Source organism: Protopterus annectens, chromosome 1.part0 (genome assembly GCF_019279795.1).
Source record: "Protopterus annectens isolate FY-2018-M chromosome 1.part0, PAN1.0, whole genome shotgun sequence".
Classification (NCBI taxonomy): domain Eukaryota; kingdom Metazoa; phylum Chordata; order Ceratodontiformes; family Protopteridae; genus Protopterus; species Protopterus annectens.
In genome coordinates, this window is record NC_056725.1 from 969,461,987 (window position 1) to 969,488,970 (window position 26,984).

The window sequence follows — 26,984 nt, forward strand, 5'->3', positions numbered from 1 at the left end:
TGCCCCTTACTTGCCAGATTACCTCCAGATCTCGTTTGCCGCTCTAACGGTTCGGTCGGGATTGCATTCGCTCAACCTCTGTTGTGCCCTGTTGGGTATTGTGAGTAAAAATAGAATTCATTTTCTTTTCTATTCTTTATATTTACTATTCATATCCATTTAGCCTTCCTACCTTTACTCTTCTTTACCTAAATGGTATCCCAAAGGTAACTTTTTGTACCATTGTTGGTACTAGGCCGCCTTGTATACCTTTTAGGTATTCTTTCTACCATTGCTGGTAGTTAAATTTTATTTTTCCTTCTTTCTTTTCATTAAAAAAAAACTTTATGTACACAGTATCTTGTAGAGTTTCTCTTCTCTTCTCTTCTCTTTTCCTTCGATTACTATTTTTGGCTAGTGTTTGGTCATTGGTATAGCTAACAAGCCTACTGGTTTTAAAAAGTGTACTTCCTGCGGACATAAGATACACAGTTCTGATGCCCACGGGGAGTGCGTATATAGTTTAGGCCCTTCTCACTTGCAGGTGTCTTGAAAGATCTGTGTGAGCTTTAATTTAAGGGTAATCAGTGCCAGACAAAATAAATTTGTCCTGAAGGGCCTTTTACCAGCTTCGTCTTCCTCTTCTGCTTCTATTTCTGGAGCTCAATCCCCCTCCAAAAAAGCAAAGGTCATTGGATCCCAGGGAGCATAGGAAGTGCTCTCCTACGTGGTCTTCTGCATCTGCTCCTGCCAAAGTCAGAAAAGTGTCAGATCTATCTACTTCAGTATTTAAATCTCTTCGGATCCAGAGCCCTAGATTTTCTTGGGAACTGATGTCTCCTATACTTAGGTCTCCATTTTTACAGGAGACTTTTAGGAAGTCATCCAGCCCTCCTTCTGCAACTTCCCCACTCAGGTCCTGCTGTAGTATTTCAGAGGCAGGTGTGGACAAGATGTTGAGGATATTTTTTAGAGCACAAATAAAGATGGGGGTATTGCCATCTCCGTGTCTCAGTGGATCTGTGAGCCTTCAGCTGCCTTCACACCCTGTAGTAACTTCTTCTCTGATCCAACCCATAGTTTCAGAGCCATGGGATCACAGAGTGCCAAGAGATGAAGTGCCGGAACAGAGGATGCCACCTACTTCTTCGGATCTGCCTTTGTCTCTGACTCATTTGACGCTGATCCCCACTGAGCAGGACAGGTTTGTTAGCCAAAGCGTCCACACCAGATCCAGGGGTATTGACTTCAACTCCAAGGTTTTGGAACTGTGGCTTCTCCATGGGGCCTCAGAGCTGGATAGTTTTGGCCTGACTCCCACCTTGGAGAGAAGATCCGGAGGAGGGTGGAGAAGTAGCTGAGCCAAGAGCTTTGTCTCCAGTGAGGTTGGGTTCTACTTCTGCTGGTCATTCTGCCTTTGGGGTAATGGAGAGGGTTTTCTCCCATCCCAGGGAATCTTCTATTCTCATTTCCTCGGATCCTGTACCCTTTCCCCCAATGGATTTGAGCTCTAAGTCTCATCACCATGCTCCACAGGGACAGACAGCCCATAAGAGCTTCCAGACAGTTCTTGTTCAGGGACTCCATGTCTCTTCTGATACCCCTCCAGAGCAGCCATTAAAGAGGTCCACTAGAAGAGAACGTGCAAGAAGAGGCACTTAGATTTCTGACAGGAATCTTTAACTGAGGTCACTGATTTTGATGAGGAGAAGGGTCCCTTAGGTCACCACCTGAGGATGTCACCCTCGGAGACATTTTAGAGATCCTGTGCCAAAAAAGGTCGTTGAGGCTTCCAAAGCCCTTCCCAAAAGGAATTGGTGTTTCTGGAAGCCTTTAGATTTGGCCCATCTACGTCTTGGGTTACCCACCTCCATGCATGACTTCATAGACCTTGTCTCCCGATGGGCATGAAATCGACCGGACAAGATTCTAGAAGCCCCCAAAGACAGGCAGTATGGGAGTAAGAGAATCCCTGTAGATGCTGTTATTGTAGTGGCAGCCACCAAAAAGGAACTAACCGAACAGAGTTCCATTGACCACCCTCCTAACAGAGATGTCCATGTTGGCAGAGGAAGAGAAAACTTAACTTCCAAATAGCCATCCTACAATCTGTATCCCGTGCATCCATGCGGTTAATATCTCATGCTGCTGAAGGTTCCTCATGGGCCGCTGGTTCAGGCATAGCCATAAGACATGCCTGGATGAGACTGTGTGATTTTGTGGAGCCCTTTAAAATCCTCTTTCATAAGTGTTTCTTTTAATGGTCTTCCCTGTTTGGGCCCACATTTAAGGACACACTTTCCTGCAGTGAGTAAGATGGAAAGACCTTGTCTGTTGTTGGAATCCGTTTCTCTTTCCAGCAAAGATCTTGTTCTAGGACTCTGCGCAGTGGTAAGATGATGAAGCTTTGAAAATCTCAAGGACCTGTTCAGGACTCGCGTGGGGATTTTTCTTCCAGAGGCAGGGGGATCAATAATAATGGAAGACGCTGTCCTTGTGGCAGAGGGAGTCCACAGAATGAAGGGTCTCGAGATTCTTTCTTGGACAGCCCTTTCAGCTCTCCTGAAAGGTTGCCCTACTGTTCTTCTCTGCAGGCAGTTGGGGGGCACTTGTCCTTGCACCCAAAAGCCTGGACAGCCATCACAAGTGATTCCTGGGTGTACAGGATCATATCCAGAGGATACTTCATTCCCTTTTCACAAAACCCCACACAAAAAGATGTCTCCCGATGTTCCACCCAATCATAGAGAGTTAGCAGCAGTAGAAATCCAAAAGGTGCTAGAAAAGGGAGTCATCCAAAAGGTCCCACCAGAGCAAGCAGGATCCTGAATTTACTCAAGGTTCATTTTAGTGCTAAAAAAATCAGGGGACTTGAGACCTATTCTAGATCTTAGTCATGTAAATCAATTTGAAGCACTCCAAGTTCCAGATGGATGGTGCTCTGTTGCTCTTCAATAAGTGTACTATCACATCAAAATAAACAAGCACTCAAAGATATCTGATGTTTCAGCTGGGAGCCAGTCATTACCAGTTCAGTGCCCTACCCTTTGGTTTCACCACAGCCCCCAGAGTGTTCTCCAAATGCATGGCAATGGTCACAACTCATGTCAGACTGCACAGTTTGAGTGTTTCCTTATTTAGATGACTGGCTCCTTTCTGCACCAACCAAGCATCTCCTAGAGAAGGCCAGGGATTACATACTCCAGTTGTACTCATTCCTAGGGACTTCAGTAAATCTTTCCAAGTTCTAACTTCAACCAGTTCAAGTCTTGGCGTTTGTAGGAGCTTGGCAGGACACAAACAATTTTCATTCTTACCTCAGAGCAGAATTCATTCCCTTAGATTGCATGTCAGATAGATTGTAGTTAATTCCTATCCTCCTGTGAGGCTAGTTTTTCAAGCCTTGGATTCAATGGCTGAAGTGATCACCCTATTATCCATGGCTCGCTTTCATATGAGAATTCTCCAATGGACTCTACCAGTACAATGGTCAATGTTTTGACAGCCATTAAAGTATCCTATAAAAATTCCTTATTTTAGTGGTTCCAGTCTAGCAAGCTTTGTCAGAGACGCACATTTATTTTTCCTCCCCTGAAGGTCACACTTACCACGGAGGCATCACAGTTGGCATGGGGAGGCATTTCTTGGGATGGGACTGTTCAGGGTACTTGGTTCCCAGAAGAGACCAATTTGCATGTTAACATCTTAGGGATGAGAGTGGTCCTATTAGCATTGCAGGCTTTTCAGAACTCTCTCCCTCTAGGTAATATTACTATCCATACAGACAATATGTCACTAGTATAGTATACAAACAAACAGGGGGGAACCAGATCTTACCCCCTTTGATGAGGAGCAATGAAGATCTGGCAGTAGATGATCTCCTCTAATACCTTTCTTGTAAGAATGTACATTCTAGGGAAATCTAATGTTGTAGCCTACAATCTCAGCAGATCCATCCTGATACAGCACGAGTGGTGACTCAGTCCTGTAGTAACAGAAATAATTTTTCTTCGCTGGAGTCAACCTTGCTGTGACTTCTTTACTTTTTCCCTTAACAACAAGCGCAGCAGGTTCTTTGCCCTAATTCCCCCTTGGGAGAGTCTCTGAGAGATGCTCTAGTCTGTGTTTGGCCCCCAGTCTCTTGTATGGTTATCATCCCCTTCCCTTAAACAAATTTCTTAGCACAGTGGTTGAAGAGCAAGGCAATCCTCATTGCTCCCTTCTGGCCTTGGCAAGTGTGGTTCCCTTTCCTATGATCTCATCTTCTGTGCCCACCTTGGACACTGGACCCCATTCCAGATCTCCTATCGCACCCATTGTGGATGATTCATCCAGGCATTGAAGGCCTCAAGTTAACCACATGGTTTCTCCAATTCCAGTGATGACTAGACAGTACAGGCATTCATCTCCAGTTCATCAGATTTTATCCTCATCTCAAAAGCTTTCTACCAGAGTAAATAGAGGAGATTTTCATTTTGGGTGGAACAAAGAAGGCTGGATCCCTTCACAGCTCTAATTCCTGCTATATTGGATTTTCTGGCTTCAGTTTCTCAAGACTGTGCCAGTTTCTCCACCGTTGAAGTCCAGCTTGCAGCCATCTCTAATAAAACATAGGACATAATGCCCTCCCTCCAGCTTCTTCTAAAATTTGTAAGGCTTTTCTGAAGGGTACTCTTCTGACCTCTAGTGAGAGGGCTCTATTCTACCTTAGGATCTCACTATCTTGTTACAAACTTTAACTCAGTACCTCTTTGAACCTTTGGCTAAGTCAGACCTGAAATTTCTCTCTCTCAAAATAATTTTTCTTGTGGCCGTTATGTCAGCAAGGTTAGTTTCTGAACTCCAAGCACTTCCTTCAGAACTGCCTTATTTGGTTTTCATATTGACAGAGTGATAAACCCTTCCTTCCTGCCAAAAGTTATTTCTGAGTCAAACATGAATCAAGTATTCAATTTACCAGTCTTCCTTCCAGAATTTGGCAATAAGGGAGAGTACATGCTACATCTTTTAGATGTACATAGACAACTTTGTTTTTACCACCATAGAACAAAAGGATTTTGAAAAACTGATCAACTGTTTCTTTTGCTAAACCCAAATTGGGAAAACCAGTAGCTTAAGTTATCTTGGCTAAATGGATAACAGATTGCATTTCCTTTGTATATTCTCTAAGAGGCTTGTCCTTACCTTTTCTCCAAAGGCTCATTCATCTAGAGCCATGGCTACATCATCTGCTTATTGGGCCAGAGCTTCAGTTGATGACATTTGTGCTGCGGCCCCTTGGTCTAATTTGAATACTTTTTTTGCTGATTACAAGTTGGACATCATATCCAGGAACAGGGCCGCCCTTGGCTCTGTGGTTCTCTGAAATATCCTTCCATGAGGACTATGTAAGATTATCATAGTTGGAGATGCTCTTTCATATGTTGAGGAATGAGTGAAAATGACAACATCAGATATTAAAGTGATGTGCTCATCATAACAACTCCCCACCCTCCTTCCCCCTGATGAGGTATATGGGAACCATTATTCCCAGTTTGAGGCCCTTCACTGTCTCTGTCCTGTTTCTTGTTATAATTACTATCATAAGTATTTATGCTTCTGGAATATTTAACAGCAGCAAATTTAAGCTGAAGTTATCTGGCAAGTAAGGGGCATTATGGGTAAAGGGAGGAGCTCAAGAGTCAGATCCAAGAATCAAAAGAGATTGGCCAAGTTGGATCCAAGGGTCGGATCTGAGACCCATATGCTGAGGAAGAGCGAAAATGGACAAGACAGATGCATAGTTATGGTGAGTATATAACTTTAATGAATGAAGATGACAAAATCAGATTTAAAGTTATGTACTCACCATCCCACAGATTAATTAATGAATGAAGATGACAACATCAGATTTAATCTGTGGGACTCTGTTCCAATCCACGGAACTCACCAGCTGCTTCCCTAGCTAAATATTCCAAGTTGTTCATGTCATCCAAGAAGGGAAAATGTCAGTGTAGGAGACAGATTCCCCATAAGGATCATCACAGTATCTATCTTGTTTGGGTGCTTTCCAAGACGATACCTCTTGTAGTATCAGTAAGGCGCTTGTGCCTAAAACACTCAGAAGCCACTTGTTTTCCCTGGCCATTGATCTTGAAAACCAGTGGCTTAAACAGTTAACCCAGGGTAACATGGTGGAATCCTTTAACCCCGAGATACTCCTGCCAGCTAAGAAGGCAGCAAAGAAGTCTTGACCAGATTCTTTAGCTGTGCAGCCTCAGCTGGACATCCCTCTAGAAGTGGGTAATAGCTCTGTAGGTCATTTGGCGTCTACATCATTCCTCTGCTGTGAGCTGGCTGGAGACCGGCATGGATCTTCTTTCGCAGACATCTGCTCTGGATATTAAGGGGGAACAGCAGTTGATTATCTCAAAGGGTCGTAGAGGTATTCTGCAGATAGTGATCATTAGGAGGTTCCAGGTTCTCTTATCGAATCTTGCCAAAAGTCGAAATGTCTGATATTTGTTAGGGATGTTGTCCCTTCTAAGAAAAGACAAAAGATGAAGCAAGTTTCAGTCCACCCTAAGGATCCTCAAAGGGAATGGGAAGAATTTACTTGGGGCTTGTTTTCTGCCTTTATGGCCCTGAAGCCTTCTTATGGGGTTTCGGTGCCTGCTCTCCTTGGACCTCAACCCCTTCTAAATGGTTTAGGGAACTGGATTCCTCAGGTAAGGATTCAAAGTCTGATGAGGGGTCTTTGTCTTATTCTTCACAGATGCCTTCACCTATGGCTTGTGATTCTGATGGAGGAAGGAGTCTTAGTCCTGAGTCTCCTTTTAAAGAATTGTCCTTTGGGAACACAATTGCTAGGATGATGGAATACTTTAACTGGAATTTTTCTCAAATGTCTGATATTCAGAGGATATATCAGGTGGATACTCCTAAGCTCTGTCAGTTCCTCCTGTGTTGGTTGCCTGGTTAGATACTTTCATTGCTACTTCCAAGTTTCCTGATTCTCAGCCTCCTGCTTCTAAGAAACTGATAAGTTGTATAAGGTTCCTGAGGATTGTCAATTTTCATTTAAATGTCCTTCTGCTGGATCCTGCTGTGGTGTCAGTCTCTTCTGACAAACCTTTCAACCTCTTGCTCTCTTCCAGAGTTTTGCCTTCTGATAAGGATAGTAGTTCAATGGAGAGGATTGGTAAGAAAATTTGCACTCTTTCTACTTTGCCCCTCGTAAGAAAAAGACAAAGCATATTACCCCTATTGCTAAAGATTCCCATTGTGAATGGCAAGATTTTAACCCAAGGCTTGTTCAATGCCTTGATGGCATTGAAGCCTCCTCAAGGGATGTCAGGCCCTGCTCCTCCCTGGTCTTCCACTCCTGTTAAGAGGACAAGGGAACCAGATTCCTCAGATAAGGACTTGTATTCTGGAGAGGAATCCCTAGTTACTCCTGTCAGATCCCTTCTCTTTCAAATTGTGGTTCAGAGGAAGAAGCTTCTTTGAGTCCAAATTCTCTTTTGGAAGAATTGTCCTTTGGGGATACTGTTGCTTGCATGATGGAGAATTTTAAATGGGATTGCTTCCCAGTCCCTGACATCCAAAAGAGCTTTTACAAATGGAGTTATCTAAGCAGTCTGTAGTTCCTCTTGGTTTGTCAGCTCTTTTGGAAACTTTTTCTGCTGACTCTGTAGATCCAGACTCTCAACCCCTGCCCCTAAGAAACCTGACAGATTCTATAAGGTGTCCAAGGAATACAAGTTTTTGTTTGAGTGTCCTCCTACTGGTCCTTCTGTGGTTTCAGTCTCTACAAGTAAGCCCTCCAAGCTTTTTTCCTCCTCTAAGCTCCTTCTTTCAGATAAGGACAGTTGAGCTATGGAAAGATTGGGCAAAAAGTGTGCAGTGCTGCCACTTTGTCTTTTCTGGCTATTATCAAAAACCGTATGACCAGGTAGATCTTGGTTCTCATTTCTCAGGTAGGCTAAGGTTGTTTCCGATCTTTCTGATTCTGAAAGGAAAGCTTCAGCTCTTTTCCTGCTTTGGTCCACTTCCCAGGTTGCTTGTCACTCACTTTTAGATGCTAGTCTGGATTATAAAAATCTTTTGGGGACAGCTGCAGCTGATCTTTTCATGTCTCTCCAGGTTACTGGTAAGGCCATGCAGGAACTCAAGCATATTTTTCTCTCCCCATTCCTAAATTTCAGAGTAATTACCCTTCTAAATTTTTCTTTGTCCATAGGCAGCCTTGTTAACCTTCCAAAGGTATTCAGTGAACTTGTACACTTCTTGGTCTTTCCGAGGTTGCCATTTGGTTTCAACCTTCCAAAGGTAGGAAGGGTTCTGGGTGTATGCCTCCTGTTAAGTCTCTTGAGACTCCTATATCTCAGAAAACTTCCTTTCAGGACAAATCTGTTTCTGACATTTTGCCCAATCCCCCCAGCCAGGTCCACTTGTCCCTCTACCTTTCTTCGTCCCTCCCAAATTGGCAACCGATCACGTCAGATTCTTGGGTGCTGTCTATCACTTGTCAGGGATAATTCATGGTATAGAAGTCCCTTCCCTCCTTTTCACACATTCCACATCCTCCTCCAGACCAGCTTTCTCATTTCCCAGAGGTTTTGCGTCCCTTTTTAATCAAGGCACCATTCAGCCTTTTCCATCCACCCAAATGGGAAGGGATTTTTACTCCAGGATCTTTTTGGTTTCCTGGAAGAAGGGGACTTTGAGACCAATTCTGGACATTTCTCTACTCAACACCTTCCTCAAAGTCCCTTCTTTCAGGATGCTGTCTCTTCAGACTTTGTTTCCACTTCTTCCACAGGCCGTCTTGGTCACTTTTGATCTCAAGGATGCTTATCTTTATACTCCCATTCAACCTTTGTTCAGGAAATTCTTATGTTTCTCTGTTTCTTCCATTCATTTTCAGTTCTTTGCTTTGCCCTTTGACTGCCTTTGTCAGGAGGATACCCTTCTCTGCTGATGTTCATCGTGTTACCCTGCTGCAGTCATCACACTTGGGTTATCCTGTCGTCAGGCGGTCCCGCAGTCGGCCGGAATTCCAAAGTCTTGGTCCGGCGTCGGTTGCTGTTGCCTCTTCCCTGACGTCAGAGCGCCAGGGGTATATATAATGCAACTGACGACATTTTTTTCAGTCTTTCTTGCCGCGCGGTGCCCGAAGCAGAAGCAGTTCGCAAGTGCCGGTCGACCGACTCCTGAGATTTTCGAATTCGAATTTCAGACCGAAGTCTTCTATAAAGCTAAGTACCCCGTTGGGAAAACTTTTCTTGCCTCAGACCGATGTCAGAAAAAGTTAACAGTTGTATTTCTTGTGGGAAGCAAATACCTCATAAGGATTTTCATTCTTATTGCATACCTTGCCTAGGCCCAGACCACAACGTCACTACTTGTCGGTTTTGTGCTAGGTTCAATAAGCGTACTATTAAAAGGCGCTTTGATTTCACACGACACTACTTCGGTAGGAAATTTAACTACACCATGCCGTCGGAGCAACCGACTACCGGCGTGCACAAAAAACGCAGGGATAAGGACAGACAGCCCAGACCTAAGCCAGATTCTGAGGCCTCGGCCGATCCAGTCTTCGGTTCTCCGGTCCTCAGTGAGGCTCCGATGCAGCCCCTGACTACAGCAGATCTGGAACCCGAGACCGCTACGGAAATTTTGATGGAATGTACCAGGCCGACACAGCCTTTTACTTCAGGCTCTTCCGACGACTTTGCTACAAAAGACGCCGGTGCTACAGAAACGCCATCGGTTTCTGAAGGCGTTTTCAGACCGACGACACTCACCATTAAAATGTTTTCTAAGTCAAAGACCCCTTCTAAATCTAAAAGGACTGCACTTCAGTCTCCTGTTCAAGGCCCCATGCCTAAGAAACAGATTATCAAAATGGCTGAAGATTTGATTTCCTTAATCAGGGGTTCCCAGCCCCCTCCTGACAAAAGGCCTAGACAAGAGGAAGATTATGCATCCTCTGAGCAAATGTCCATTTCTTCAGACTCCTCTGAGGACCAAGACTACTCCATCTCTCCTTATGAAGATTCTTATGCTGAGGACTCTATTCCCTCAGCTTCTTCTCCTGAAGACTACTCCTTTGGGAAAACTTTACACACTGTGAGGGAACATTTTCACTGGGAAGGTCAGGACTACTCTGACTCAAAGAAAAGGCTCAGAGTTTCTTTTACTCCCCCAACACAGACCACTTGCCATCCCACCAATTTTGGACATTGTGGATGATGTCTATTTAGAATCCAGTTTCAACCCAGACTCTCTACCTCCTGCTCTGGCTAAGGCCGACAGATACTATAGAGTATCTGATTCCCACAAATTTCTTTACAAAAGCCCTGTAGCTGACCCAGAGACTATCTCACAGGGTCCCAAGGGGGCTAAGGCTTCTATGGCTAAAAACCCAGTACCTTCTGAGAGGGATTCCAGAGCACTAGACAGGTGGGGGAAAAAGGTTTACACCTCAGCTACACTAGCTATGAGGGCACTGAATTGTCAATTTCACATGCTTAAGTATCAGCAATTTCTAATCTCTCAGTTAAAGCAAAGAATAACCTCTCTCCCTCAACAATCTGAATTGAAAGAAGTACAGGATCTGTTGCATGCCACTGAGCAGGTGGGCAAACATACCTTACAATGTGAGTTTGATTCTTTGGAGGCCTCCTGCAGAGCAGCTGTCACTGGGTCTGTTATATGTAGGCATGCTTGGTTAAAAGAACAAACTCTGCCTGATCATGTTAAAGCAAAACTACTGGATGCTCCCTTACAGCAGGATGTTCTTTTTGGAGTTAAAGCAGAAGAAGTTTTAAAGAAAATGGAAGATAAGACAAAATCTATGCAGACAATCAAAGATTTCCTACAAGTACAACCCCCTCGCTTCAGCAGAAACTGGCCAACAAAAAAATTGGTCCTTTCCAGCCACTGACAGACCACAGAGGGGTAAATACAGACGCCCAAGGGGCAGAGGACAACCACAAGCCCAGTATAAACCTCGCCAATGGGGCTCTACAACACAGAAGGGAGGAGAAGACAGGTCTCAAACCACCAGAAGGCAAACTCAGTGACTTGCGCCTCATCCAGCCAAGCAATACTCTCTTGGCAGCCCCCTTGGGGGGAAAACTCGCACTTTTTGCAGACAACTGGCACATTGTCACAAAGGGACAAATGGGTCCTAGACATAATTTTACGAGGATACAGATTCCACTTTCACACCTTGCCAATGAAAAGAGGAATGCCAAACCTGCCACAAAATCAATGGGCAGAGGCACAAAAGCAAATTACAGCTCTCATGGACATGAGAGCCATTCAACTGGTACCTACTCGAGAGCAAGGCCAAGGATTTTACTCAAGACTCTTTCTAGTACCCAGAAAGGACAATGCCTGGAGACCAATTCTGGACCTTTCAATTCTAAACACTTACTTACAAGTACCCAAATTCAAGATGCTAACACTACAGCAGCTACTTCCCATGTTGGGCAAGGAAGCATGGCTTGTAACGTTGGACCTCAAGGAGGCATACCTGCATGTCCCTATCAGACAAAATTGCAGGATACCTCCGTTTCATTGCAGGTTCAACCCATTACCAATTCTCTGCACTGCCCTTTGGCTTATCTACTGCGCCCAGAGTTTTCACAAAATGCCTGGCACCAGTAATTGCATACTGCAGACAAAGAGGAATTCAAATATCCCATACCTGGACGACTGCCTCATCCAAGCAGAAAGCAAAGACATTCTCTTACATCATCTGGCCTTTGTAAAGCATCTACTAAACTGCCTGGGGTACACAGTAAACGAAAAGAAATCAAAACTAGTACCCTCACAGCAAATGACATTCCTGGGTGCCAGCTTGAATACAACGGCCCAGAAGGCTTATCTTATGCCAGACAAGAAACTACAACTGACTGACTCAATATTTCAAGACAATGGCAACAAAGACCCAATTAACTGCAAGAAAAATTCTGCAGGCTTTGGGCTTCATGGCATCTTGCATACTAATAATACCATTTGCAAAGTTGCATATGAGGAAATTACAGTGGTACCTAAAAAGCGTATGGTCTCATCACAGCCACAGCTTGGACACAATGATAGCTCTCATTCCCTGCCTACAACAGGAATTTCTATGGTGGTCACAGGCATGTCACCTCAACAAGGGTCAGCCTTTCACCTTGCCCCCAGCCAGGCAAACTATCACAACAGACGCTTCAGACTACGCCTCGGGGGCACACATGGCAGGACAATGCATTCAAGGCCTATGGACTGCAGATCAAAGAAATCTGCACATAAATCAAAAAGAGATGCTAGCTGTACAAAAAGCTCTGACAGCCTTCAAGAATCTATTACATCCAGGACAACTTGCAATAAAGACGGACAACACCACAGTAATGTGGTACATAAACAAACAAGGGGTACACATTCTTACCCTCTATGCAGGCAAGCAATGACCTTATGGAACACAGCTCTGGCCTACCAAGTCCAGTTACAAGCTCAATTCCTGCCAGGACAGAAGAACACATTGGCAGACGACCTCAGCAGAAACATCAAGGATCCCCACGAGTGGAAACTAGATCCACAAATATTTGCAATGATAACTCAAAAATGGGGCCTTCCAGACATAGACCTGTTTGCCAGTCCTCAAAACTATCAACTGACAAAATTTTGTACAAGGACATTTCACCTTCAAGCTTGGAAAGTGGACCCCCTCTCATTCAGTTGGAAAAACCTGACAGTATATGCCTTCCCTCCATTGCTTCTCCTCACAAAGGTTCTTTTGAAAGTCAAAAAGGAGAGACTACGACTGATTCTCATAGCCCCAGACTGGCCACGCCAGCACTGGTATCCACTATTGAAAAATATGGCCAACAGCCCACCTTGGATATTGCCTCAAATCCCCCTTTTGCTCACACAACAAAGCAATCAGATTCTTCACAGCCAGCTCAAAACGTTAAACCTGGCTGCATGGCAAATCATCTAAACATCCAACCAGCTCCTCTTTCACAAGCAGTTCTGGATGTTATTCTGGAAGCCAGGAGGCCAAGCACCAGGAAGGCTTATTTGGACAAATGGAAAAGGTTTTGTGCCTGGAACCAAGCTAAAGGCCAGGACACATTTCAGCCTCACATTCTACAGTATTTAACTGAGATGTTGCACAAAGGACTTTCTTTTTCCTCAATTAAAATCCATGCTTCAGCTATTTCAGCTCACTACAACATGGATCCACCTTTATTTTCACATCCTCTTCTAAGGCAGTTCCTCAGAGGGGCAAAGAACATAAGACCACCCAGGAGAGCTCCTACACCAACATGGGACCTCAATTTTGTTCTGGAAAAACTAACACTACCTCCCTTTGAACCAGCTTTCTCTGCAGATCTTCAGTTCCTGTCATGGAAGACTGCCCTGCTCCTAGCAATAACTTCAGCTAGAAGAGTCTCAGAGCTACAGGCACTAATGGCAGTGGAACCTTTCCTCATTTTTCGTCAAGACAGAGTTTCTCTACGAACTAATCCTTCCTTTATGCCTAAGGTGGTTTCCAGTGTAGCTTTAAATCAAACCATCCACTTACCCACCTTCTTCCCCAATCCACAGAACAAAGGTGAGAGACTCCTGCATTCCTTGGTCATTCACAGGCAGCTTCTTTACTATTTGGACAAAACTAAAGCTTTCAGAAAATCTGACCAGCCCCTTGTATCCTATGCTACAGCTTCTCAAGGGAAGGCTATATCAAAGCAAACCATTTCTAAATGGATAGGTCATTGCATACGTTTCTGATATACCCATCACGGGAAACCAGTTCCTGCTACCATTAGATCCCATTCTACCAGGGCAACAGCTACCTCTACAGCCTTTCTCGGGGGGGTTCCAACCAAGGAAATTTTATAAGCTGCTACTTGGAGTTCTGTATACACCTTTACCAAACACTATCACTTACCTCTTTATTCAAAGTCCAGGGCAGGCTTCGCCACTGCAGTTCTGCAGGGCCTTATAGCCTCCACTAACCCTCTGTGATACCTCCCCCCTACCTTAGCTTTGGGATTCAACCCAAGTGTGATGACTGCAGCAGGGTAACACGATGAACATAGTACAGTTTTGTACCTACCATAAATGTAGATGTTCGAGTGTCTTCACTGCTGCAGTCCAGGTTACCCTCCCACCATCCCCTCTGACCTACTGGCTAAATCTCTTCTATGCCTTACTGATGTATTTGCTTATAGCGGAAGGGATTTTGTGTTTGTGCAGTGGTTACTCCTTTTGGTACTAATTCCTGACCACCTTTTTGGGGGCACCTGACATCTGGGGCAAGAAAAACTGAAGAAAATGGCATCGGTTGATTTATATACCCCTGGCGCTTTGACGTCAGTGAAGAGGCGACAGCAACCGACGCCGGACCAAGACTTTGGAATTCCGGCCGACTGCGGGACCGCCTGACGACAGGATAACCCAAGTGTGATGACTGCAGCAGGGTGAACACTCGAACATCTACATTTATGGTAGGTACAAAATTGTACCTTCCTTCCTCTCCAAGCATAGAAAAGGAGACAGGAGGCAGACCACTTCCAGACCAGCTTCATCTCAATCTACCCAAAGACAGCTCTTTCATGACAGAAATGGCTCCAACAATGTGTGACTACCTTGCCCACTTTCCCCTGTCAGACCGCCTTTTCCACTGCTACCCCTTTGGAGAATTATCACCACAGTCCACTGGGTTCTGGCAGTAATAGAAGAGGGATATTTTCTCTCTTAGAAAGAAAAAAACCCTGCAAGGGGCATTCCATTCCCACCCAGTAATCAGCTACACCTTATTCCCCAAGGTTATTTCTTGTACCAAAAAAGGACGGCCCTTAGAGGCCGATTCTGGATCTGTCCTTTCTAAACCTCTTCCTAACAGTTCCATCTTTCAGAATGTTATCCCTCCAGACTCTTCTTCCACTATTGCCAGCCCAGGCATTCATGGCCACTCTAGATCTTATGGAGGCCTACCTCCACATCCCCATAAAACCCCTCACAGAAAGTACTTGCGCTTTTACTGGGTCCTGTTCTCACTTTCAGTTTACAGCCTTGCCCTTTGGTTTATCTACTGCACCCAGGGTATTCACAAAATGCCTGGCCCCAGCAATAGCCTATTTCAGAACCGAAGTCATTCAAATTTACCCCTACCTAGATGACATCCTCATTCTTGCAGAAAAAGAGGACACCCTAAAAAATCATTTGTAGTTCACCATGTCCCTGCTTCAAGGCTTGGGGTTCACCATCAACCTCCCCAAGTCATCCCTAACCCCACAGCAGGACAAAATCTTTCTGTGATGCAGGATCAGAACAGACCTAATGCAGGCATTCTTCCCTCAGGACAAAGTTCTCTCCCTTACTGCCAACTTCCAGAACCTGATCCAGGTACAACTGTCAGCAAGACAATTCCTATGGGTCCTGGGCTTTATGGCAGCCACCATTCCTATGCTGTCTTTAGCCAGGATGCATATGAGAAAACTGTAGTGGTATTTGAAGAATGTGTGGTCCCAACACAACCACTCTCTAGAGTTTCAGATCCCATTCTTATCCTGGCTCAAAGCAGAATTAAGGTGGTAGATGCAACAAATCCAAATGAACCCAAGCCTTCCACTCCACCCGCCCCCCCCACCAGCTCAATACATGCATACAGACGCATTGGACCTGGGCTGGGGGGGGCTACCATGATGTGTCTCAAGGTGCAGGAGAACTGACATCCTACCCTCCAGAAAAATATGTCAATGTGAGGGAGATGACAGCAGTCCTTTTGGCCCTGAAAGACTTTCTCCCAATCCTGCAACCCGATCCCCTTTAAATCTTCACATACAGTACCACAGTCATGTGGCACCTCAACAAACAAGGAGGGACCAAGTCCTATCTCCTATGCAGGATAGCAGTGCAGATTTGGGATGTAGCCTCCAGAAACAGCTTATCCCTGCAGGCAATTTGCATCCCATCACAAGATAACCAACAGGCAGATGTTGTCAGCAGCTCATCCTCTGTGCATCAGGAGAGGATGTTGAACAGGGAAGTTTTTCTATACATTGTCCACCAGTGGGACACGCCTCAAGTAGATTTGTTTGCTTCCCCCCAGAACAGACAGTTGAAAAAATTCTGCACCAAGGACCACTCCCCACTAGCCTGGGGGGGTGGACGCCTTCAGCATTTCATGGAAGGGATGGTTTCTATATGCATTTTCCCCCCTTCCCTCTCATTCCAAAAGTCCACTTGAAGATCAGCAAGGACAAACCACAAATCTTGCTGGTGACTCCCTAGTGGCCAAGGCAGCACTGGTTCCCCCTACTACTATCTATCACCAAGGGCAATCACCACAAGTTACCCCACAAGGTGGACCTACTCGCGCAGCAGAAGAGAACACTCATTCATCCTTACCTACAGATGTTATGCCAAACACAATGGGTGATGCACTTTTAATTCACTGCAGACACCACTATGTGGACATGCTTTCAGTCCTGAGTGAGGCCAGGAAACCTACTGTAAGGAGATCCTACATTTCAAAATGGGAAAGATTCCCCAAATCATGTCTCAGAAAGCATAGGGATCCCTTTCTAGCGGATGTTCCTCTAGTTTCAACTTATGTGTGTGAACTTATCAAGGCTAGCCTTTCGTACTCTTGAGTGAAAGTCCACCTATCTGCAATCTCTGCCTGCTTACCCCTAGAACCCCCTCTGCTATCCAGGCTAGATGTTAAATTATTCCTGAAAGGGGTCTTGCACATCAGACCACCAAGAAAACCTGTCCCACTACCTTGGGACTTAAATTTTATCCTAGAAAAGCTCACACTGACTCTATTCGAGCCAGCCAGCTCTGCAACACTCCAAATGTGCAGATGGAAAACTGTTCTGCTGGTTTCCCTTACCTCTACTAGAATGGTGTCAGAGTTGCAAACTCTCATGGCCTGCCCGCCCTACACTATTTTTCACAAGGACAGGGTGACCCTGCGCACCAACCCTTCTTTCATGCCCAAGGTGGTCAACGAACTCTTTAAACCAGTCCATTCACCTGCTCACCTTCTTCCCCTCTCCCACTAATGACAGTGAGAGGATACTCTATTCCCTGGACTTGCACATGCAACTGAGGTTTTATTTGGACAAAACTAAGTCCATCAGAAAATCCAGCCAACTATTTGTATCCGTCCACCCCAGAGCCCTGGGCAAGGCAGTCTCCAAACAAACCATTTCCTGCTGGATCAGGAAAAGCTGTTCACTTTTGCTACTCCTACCTACTTCAGGGTGTAAGAGCTCACTCTACCAGGGCTGTAGCATCCTCCAAAGCCTTCGTCAAAGGCTTGGACACAGCCTGCATTCTTGAGGCGGCCACCTGGTCCTCTATACATACCTTCACCAGACACTACAAATTGGACCACAACTCCAGAGTCAGAGCAGGGTCTGCTAGGGCAATCCTACAGGGCTTTCTGGAATCTGCTACCTCTACCCTTCCTTCTTCCTAAGCTGTGGCAGTCTCCCACACTAAAAGTACTACAACATGGGAATAGAAGGGCATAGAACAGTTGTGTAATATCAAGTCCTTCTCTTCCATGTTGTTCTCCCCCGACCTATCCCCCTTCATTCCTATTGGCCTTTCTAGAGGGCACCCTGGAGCACCACCTAGACTATAGTCAGACTAGCCAGAGAATGGCACTTAACACTTCTTGTGGACATCATTTGGCTCATACTAGTTGACTGTCCGACTGGGCATTTAAGTTCTGAGGTTTGTGCGTTCAGACATCACATTTAAGGTCCCTGGTTTATGGCCCTACGTGTGACGTCCCATGCACCTACAGCATCCAGGCTTAAGATTTTATATAGGAGCCGATGTTCGGGTCACCTGAGGCAGAGAATCCTACACTAAGAATACTGCAAGATGGAAGAGCAAGACATCTATGGTTATGGTTATGCAACTTTGTACTTGGAAGACTCTACTGCCTTGGCTCTTTCTTCTGCTAGAAGAGTATCTGGACTTCAGGCTGTTATAGCCATTCCTCCTGTTTTAATTTTTTTATAGAGACAGGGTGTCTCTTCATACTAATTCTTCTTTTATGCCCAAGGTGGTTAATGTGTTGTCCCTTTATCATTCTATTCAACTTCCTTCTTTTTTCCTTCTTTAAGGTTTGTCAGTGAGAAGGTTCTTCACACATTGGACCTGCATAAACAGCTCAGATATTATTTTGATAAAACAAAGGTCATTTACAAGTCAGAGCAAGTTTTTGTTTCTTTTCATCCCAGGACTTTGGGTTTGGCTGTTTCCAAGCAAGCCATCTCCTTCTGGATTTCAAAGGCCATTTCCTTCTTGATTTCTAGGGTCATTTCTTTTTGTTGTTTTTTTCCTGGCAAATGTCTTTCTTTGTCTGTAAAACCACATTCTACTAGGGTTTTGCTGCCTCCTCTGGTGCCTTTTTCAAGGGTTTGGACAGGAGTCACATCCTTGAGGCTGCTACTTAGTCTTCTGTTCATATTTTTACGAAGAATTGCAACCTGGATGTTGTTCTCAGGGCCAGGGCAGTTTTTGCGACGATTATTCCACATGGCTTTGTAGAGGGCTCTTTTGAGCCTTCCATCTCCCAATCTTCTTAGCTCTTGTACTCTCCTTTCAGTGAAGAATACTGCAACAGTGTTATGGAGGGACATATTACAGTTGTCTAAAATCTTACCATAACTGAAAATGTCCTTCTCTTCACTGTTACAGTATTTGGTCCCTCCCTTCTTCCTCCCCTCTGTTATAGCTCTTGCCCCTCTGTTTTGTTACCCTCCTGGGTGAGGGGCTGTCACTTTCCTTCTGAACTTTTTTCTTCTGGATGTGCATGTTCTCCTTTGTCCTTGGGGGTGTTTTTTTCCTCCTGCGACAATTCAGTTCTGGGTATTTACTTCTGTACACTTTTATGCCCTATGCAGGGAGCATACGTGTGATTTACGGCGCCTTTGAGATCGAAAGGTTTCAGTACACTGGCCGGATGTTGGGCTATCCTTGGCAAGAGATCCCTTCAGTGAGGGATACTGCAACAGTTAAGAGAAGGATATCTACTGTTACGGTAAGATTTTATACAACTGTTCTTTAACTAAACTTGCTGCACTGACTTTGAGGAAGTGTGATGTAATTCTGAAAACTAATTAAGACTGTAAAAGGGAAAAACATATTCAGTAATATCCCTTAATTTCTTCAGCATGCTACAGTGTTGGCTTCAAGAAGATCAAATTTTTATTATTGGAAATTTTTACTAAATTAAAACTGTTAAGAAGTACATATGGAAATCAACAGAATACTTGTGATCACAGTGCCGACATACTTAAAAGCAAAACTGTTAGTATTTTAAATTTTATTTTTTGTTATATGTTTTACAGCTTGCAGGTCGAGGTCTTATTAAAGGACGAGATCACCTAATGTGGGTGCTTCTGCAGTTCATCTCTGGCAGTATCCAGAAGAATGCACTGGGGGACTTTCTTCCCGTCATGAAGCTTTTTGATCTACTGTATCCAGAAAAAGAAGTAAGGGTTTGCACATTTGTGCCATTGTGCAGTGTTGTTGAGGCAGCTGCCAAAAGCTACAATATTTTTCAGTATATAAAGTGCATATGTGATTGTATGAGGATTGTGTCATTTCATAGCAGTCGAGTTTTATACTAATTCCATTACATTGGAACACATACATAAATGAAATTTTGTTCTATGGCAGTGATTTCATTTAATTTTTTCAGTCTGAATTTAATGTGTACTTTCTGTGAATGTTTGTTGGCCTGAAGGGTTTCTGTCTGAAGAGCCATAATTTAATTTTTTGAACAGCAGCTGTAATTGTCAGTGTTTCTGAAGCAAAGTATAGAAAGTGGAGAGTGGGAACAATTTTTGTTGTTGGTATTTTTTTTTTTTTAATTTTTTTTTTTTACTTTTACTCCATGGTTTGCAAATGTGGAGCTAGTATTTATGTAAGAGTTCATCCACATGCATGGGGTGATGTGTAGGGGCTTGCTTTCTGCAGAAACACTGCTGTTTTTTTTCTAACAGTTTTCAGTGTGATTGGCCTTTAGCTTTGGTGATTTATTATTCAGGTTTTTGTTTCAGTTGGTTTTGGGTTTATTTGTTTAACTTTCATTTATTTGACATAACTTGGATTGTCTGTAGTGACAGTCACTGTGCATTTTCATCATGTTGAATAGCTCTCTTTTTATAACTGTATTTGTTTTAAAATTTGACTTCTAAGTGGTACAAATTCTCTTACTAAATAAATTTGACTAGCAGTAGGTGAAGCTGTACACCTATCTGTGCTGAAATTTTTTTCTTGGTAGTTTTTTGCTTCTTCACCAGCTAACCATCAACACCTCACCCCACGTTGTTCTTCAAACTGTTAATTTCCCCTCCACTTAGAGAGTTAGAGAGTGTCCATTGAGGAGGCAAGGTCTGACTGAAGGGTGCTGTTATCCAGGTAGCTATGCCGGTGCTGGATTTTGTGATTGACTTCCAATATGGTGTTTTCCTGTTAACAAGCCATCATTTGCCTCTACCTTATGAGTATTATTAAAAAATACTCTCTGTTGGTATTTATTTATTTATTTATTTATTTCAGTTTGCTTACTGGGGAGGTCCACTGGGCTTGGTAGCCCGTTTTCAGTGGAGGCCCGGGGAGAAAAGCTCCAGCAGGAAACAGCAGTTTAATAACATAAACATTTCAGATACAGTTGTATTACAAATAACAGTTAGCAATAAAAGAAATAAAATGTTAACAAATTCAATTGTTCAGGAGGAAATACTGGCTTATGGCATGAAATCAGGATTTACTAATTTGGTATCTATGCTGAGTATATTAAAGAGGTTATGTAGTTAAAAGAGGTTAGCCAGGAGAGAAGTAGGATGATAGCTTGAGAGGTATGGGCTGGAGAGTGCAATTGCATTTCCTATTTAGGGAGAGGTAAGAATGAAGATGGTTTTTGAAGATGTTAAGCTTGGTGTAGGACCTAATTGTGTAGGGCAGGGCATTCCATTTTTTGGCTAGGGTAAAGGATAAGAGTAGTTGACCTGCGGGGCGCTTAGGTTTTTGTACGGTGATTACTTTTGGTGAGAAGATCTAAGTGATCTAAGGGGGATATAAGGCTGTAGAATGTTAGAAAGAGCAGGGCAGTTTGTAGGGTGGAACAATAATTTGTGGGCTGTTATGATTTGGAGAAAGTCAAGGTGATTGGGGAATTCAAGCCAGTTTAGGTAGTGGAGGGAGGTGCAGTGATGAGAGGAGGATTTGGCATTTGTGGCAAATCTAGAGATTTTGTTGTAGCATTGTTCCAGTTTGGAGGTAAGTGTGGAAGATAAATTTGTGATGAGGGGAGCACCATACAGAAGGGAGGGAAGTAGGAAGGTAGAGGCAAGGGTAAGTCTGGTGTGAGGAGAGAGGAAGTGGTTGTTTCTATACAGTAAGTCAAGTTTTGTGTGTGTTTTTTTGATGTTTAGCTGGATATGGTCATTAAATTTTAGTTGGTCATCAATTATAACGCCGAGAAGCTTGGTGGAGGAGACAATCTCAATGGTGGAGGTGTTGTGACTGGTAATTAAAAATGAGTCCTTATCTAGAGAGGATGATTTAGATGGGGTGAAAAGGAGGATCTTAGTTTTGTTTGCATTTAGGGCAAGATGATTTCGGAGCATCCAGTTTTCAGTGGTTGAGAAGGCACTCTGTGTTACGGCTTTTAGTTCTATTACATTAGGGGCACAACAGATTAATGTGGAATCGTCAGCATATTGTACAATTTTGGTGTTGGGAATGGCTTTGTGGAAGTCATTAATAAAGATGTTGAATAATAATGGGCTGAGTATGGAATCTTGGGGTACTCCAGTGGGGGTAGGAAGGAAAGTAGAGGTAGCTTGGCCCCATTTCACAGCTTGGGACCTGTTTGAAAGGTAGCTGGAGAACCAGGAAAGAGTTTTTTGGCAAAGGTTGAGATTAGAGAGGTGGTTTAGAAGGTGGGAATGAGAGATGGTGTCAAAGGCTTTGGATAAATCTAGAAGAACAGAGGAGACTATGTTACCGGAGTCATGTGCTGAGTTGACAGAGTGCAAGAAGGAAAGAAGGGCAGTGGTAGTACTGTGTCCAGGGCGGAAGCCGTGTTGGGTAGGAGAGAGTAGTTGGTGTTTGTTAAGGAATGGCAAGAGCTGCAGGTGGATACATTTTTCAAGAATTTTGGAGATGGGGGAGAGGATGGCTATGGGACGGAAGTTGGAGACAGAGCAATTTTTGCCACCTTTGTGGAGAGGCAAAATGAAGGCAGAGCGCCATAGTTTGGGTACGTAGGATTCAAGTAAAGACCTATTAATTAGGATGCTGACAGGTATGGCAATAGAGTCAGAAGATATTTTTAGGAAGGAGGATGGAATGCTATCTGGCGCATTGGAACAAGGCTTTAGTTTTTGGAGAAGTTTCTTTATTAGGTCGGTGGATACAGGTTTGAGTTCAAAAGAGGGGGCAAGAGATAAGGGGACTGAAGATTGAGCAGGGATGGGGGGGGGTTATTGTTGATGAAAGTCTTGGTTTGCTCAGCGATAGAAGAGGTGAAAAATGAATTGAAAGGGGAGGCTATTTCAAGGTCATAGAAATACTGGAAGGTGGGTACTATTAAAGATTCTGGATGAATAAATTAAAAAGAAAAAAAGCTGAGAAATAAAATCCAGTATAGGAGCTTATACTGTTGACAATGTTCAAAACTTAAAAACAAGTTCAACTCAAGTAAATGACAGATGAAATGTACAGTGAAATGATGAAGATCAGTGGAAATTGACTTACTACATAAAAACTAAGTGAATGGAAGAAATTGAAGGCATTCTTGCCCACCAATCAGGTTAGCTGACAGCAGTTCAAAAGACTGAGATGGATATTAATGAGTAGATGGCCAAAATACATGTAGTAAAAGAATAAATTGTTTGATTTGGAGGCCTGCATCAGAATAGATAATCTCTGTTTCACAGACATAGCAGAAAAGGTGGGAGCGGTGTCCAATTTCATTAAGCAGCCAGTTAGTAAGTGGACTGAAATGTCAGAGACTGTTGAAATTCAGTAAGATAGAGCACACAGGCTATGTAATCGGTAGATGGTGAAGTTACTGGTAAAGAAAGCTCAATATCATTTTGGGTAAAAATGCAAGATTAATTTCTGAAACAGAAGATTCTGTGTAGTGTGTAGAAAAAAGGAAAGCAGTTAAAGTTGGGCTGGACAAGAGTATTTGTGCATAATGTTTGTTCCATGCCTTCAAGAAGAAAGAGAAAAAAGTTAATTGCAGTCCTGAAAGAATACAAGGGAAGTGATATCCATTTGAAACTGTTGTACTCTGCAAGCATTACAATGTTTTTCAGACAGGAGCTATAATGTATATCTGGAGCAAGACTAAACCCAGCAGAATTTGAGGAATTCTAACCAAAACTTAAAACAAGTGGGTTTGGAAATGCAGGATAAAGAACCCGGCGAAGGATCCTCGCTCCAAGCAGGCAAGCTGACTGAAAGATTTCCTGTTAAAACTTTCCCACTGTTAAAGAAAAAAATGGATGAAAGGCAGAGAGAAATGCAAATACTATCAAGCAGCGTAAGGGATGACTTAACCAAAGGTTAGGTGCTAGCAGCAAATTATCTGGAGAGTGCAGGGAGACAACTCTAAAGCACCAGTCTCTTTCTCATGCCTAAGAGACATTGGATTTAAAGAGCAGTTTCAAAAAAATATCTCTTATTGTTAGTTTCAGTTAGAGAAATGAAAAGCAAATGAAATGCACAGGTAAGATGCTTGTTTCTTTAAGTACAGTTGCTAATTTTCAGATTGAAAAGTTGCTGAGAAGATGAAAAGTAAGGTGTAAAAAACTGTGGTACAACTAGTACTAATGTATGGTACAGAAACCTGGGCAGTAAAGGCAGAGCATTTGAGGAAGTTAGAGTTGATGGAGCTGAAATGTCTGAGTCAGGTGGTAGGATGCACACTGAGGGACAGATGGAGAAATCAGGGCATAAGATCAGAAGCCAAAGGAGCTCCAGTTGCAGAAAAGGTCAAAGAGAACAGATTACGATGGTTTGGGCACATGTGCGGAAAAGCAAAAGGGAATCTGGTGAAGAAGATTTGGGACAGACAGACAGGAAGAAGGCATGAGGAAAAAAGGACATGAGCAAAAAGGTGGCTGGATTGTGTGAGACAAGACCTACAACAGTCGGGTATGAGTGTTAAAGAACGCAGGAGAGCGGTATTGAATATAGAGAGATAGCGACAGTAGACATGAAACCCCGACCCCATATAGAAAATGGGGGTTGATGATGATGAAGTGAAATGTAAGCAAACTCAGTGTCCTCTGTTTAAGTGCTACCTGTGATCTCATAGGAACTATATTCCTTCATTAAAGCTGGGTAAAATGAGAAGGAGCATGTTTTAGAGTGAGGCTGCATTTCTGGAAGGAGTTTCCCTTTACCCGATTGTGTGGAAGTGGAAGATCCAGATTACATCATGGACTAGGTAAGCTGCATATTCAAAGATGAGAGTATAGTGGTCTGATAGCCAAATGAAGGGTAGTATTATGAAAGTCCTAGAAAGCCACTAATAGAGCACTTTAAAGGGTCATTGTCCAGAGACACATCCGTGAAAGAGGTGAAAAAGAAAAGTAGAAAACCATAACCAAGGCAGACTTAAATCAGATATGTCCTAAAAGGTTAAGTACCCATGGCAATGAAATAATATTTAAAGTATTTTAAGACACATTTTTGGTGACAAGGAGGAAGGATAGCTAATTGTAGAAGATTTGACGAGCAGTGCTTAATGCCTGCTTGGGATGGGGGCTAATTGAACAAGATTTACCCAGCACAAAAATACATGAATACATATTAAATCTATGCATCAAAGTAGATGATGCTGGTGAAGAGGAGTGCATAAAAGGCGCATTCCCTCACTTCCTGGAGAGTATGAGGAATGGAAGATGTGCTCTTTTCTTGTCCATAGTTATATATTTGTTTTTTGTGTGACATGGTCTTGAGAAGAAACATTATGTTGAATAGGGGGGGGAAATCTGATAAAAAAGGTGGAGATGTATGTTTGGGATCTCTAGCTATGAGCAGCAGCAAAAGCAGTGGATGCTATTCCTTTACATATTATCAAATCTGTATCGGCTGAACAAGATCTATGTGATAACAAATGTAAGAGAGGAAAAGACTCAAAATGGGACTAATAGCAAAAATATGGTGCTTAAGAGTATGTTAGAAACAGCCGAAAGATAGTGAGACTATGTTGTTGTTGTATCTTTCGGCTTATCCCTGGTTAAGGTTTGACCCAGTGGAACTCCGGTCCGCTAATGTTTGGTAGTGGATTTTTACGTGCCGAGTTACCAGCCCTGACTCACAACCTTCAGCGAAGGCACGCCCATTCACGTATGCCTCCACACAGAAGACGCTCTAGCTGAGATTGAAATAGGGCTAAAAAAAAGATTTCACTTTCAAAGAGGGGACTTTATAATATACCAAGGGCTGCTAATAGGAATGAAACATAGGGAGAGACAGAAGGGGAGAGGGAAAACTAATACTGGACCTGGCAAAGATTTTGATTGAGACAAGAGCCCCAGCTGCAAGTAGTAAAAGATTTATAAGTAAATTATAAATAAATAAACAGGCTCTGTGGAATACTCTAAACAATTACAAAAATAAGGAACCAAAAGTGAGGTAAGACTGGGGATTGAAAACAGAATAGATAAAGTACCAGTGAACAATGGCAAGAAAAATGTCAGTCCCCGAGATATGCCATGAAATCGAGAAGTACAGGATTTTCACTTGAAAATGTCTCTATAAATATTTTGATATGCTGCATACATTAGTTAAAATGTTTTCACAAGTAGACAAAAGTTGTTGGAGGGTCAAACAAGGGGATGGGAGGACTGGGAGCATATCTTTTAGACCTGTCTCAGCTTAAACTAGACCTTCAGAATTTATTACAAATTTGGTTACAATAATTGCATGTTAACCAGAGAATTATATTGTCTGAGCTAGAGACTGGAAGTAGAAGACACTCTTTATCTTAAAGCCCTAATAGGACTGATTACTTTATGGTTAAGAAGACAGTAACTAACTTTTACATTGTCAGCAGTTTGTCCATATGTCACTCTTCTCTGTCCTGGAGAGGTTTTCTATTTCTCCATAATTGTAGTCTAATGAATTAAACACATCAGTAAATATTTTTGTCCATAAATGAAACATCCTTCAGTTGCTAATAGGTGTGTGTCCCTGATTGGATTTCCTCTACTCCCTTTTACCCCAAAACTTGAAAGTCTTACCTTCAGTCTTAAAATCAAGGTTTCTGTCACTGCATCATCTTATCCTCATTCCACTTCACCTCTTCATGCTGCTTGTCTTCATCAGCTTGTTGTCGACCCCCACTTTCTTTCTTCACTTTCTTTCCAGCTGTCCTCCTTAGCTGGTAAACACACAGAGAATTGAAGAATAAACATGCATATTAAAACATCATTTATCCTTCCCTTTCCCCACAATAGGTCCTACACTTGCTGGACTTCACTTCCATGCCTAGCAACTATGCATGGTCAGAGCCTGGAACACCTTTAATTAGCCAGCTGTATCAGTAGCATTTGCCACATCTGCCTGGATCTGTCCAGACTCCCTTCTTTTCTTCTACGCACACTCACGTATACACACACACACACACACACACACACTTTCATGCCCTACCTCCTCCTCCTCCACTCCATGTCATTCTTATAATCATGTTCTTCCCTCTTAGGTGACCTTGGCTGATCCGCAACAATCTTCTTTGGTTCAGGGGTCTTCAATGGCTGTCTGTCTCCTGAATTCCTCTCTCCTCTGCTTCTTTGTCACCTCTTTGGCAGGGGTACTCTACCACCCCACTTTATCATCTCTAGAACACATACTGGCTTAGTTCTGCAGTCCTCCTCTCCTTCCTCCAAAGGGACATGATTGTCAGCCCACTTTCTCTTTCCAGCTGGGCAACGGTTGCCCATCTTGCTTTCTGACTCTGCTGTGCT

The 26,984-nt window shown here is 43.3% G+C and overlaps 1 protein-coding gene across 1 annotated transcript in view; it reads left to right on the plus strand.

The window, feature by feature from the left end:
- Positions 1-26,984, plus strand: part of MED23 (mediator complex subunit 23) — a 1,483,999-nt gene that overhangs the window by 593,362 nt on the left and 863,653 nt on the right. The window contains exon 6 of the mRNA XM_044067991.1: positions 19,341-19,484. Coding sequence (XP_043923926.1) covers positions 19,341-19,484 — 144 coding nt within the window. The remainder of the gene's footprint in view (positions 1-19,340; positions 19,485-26,984) is intronic.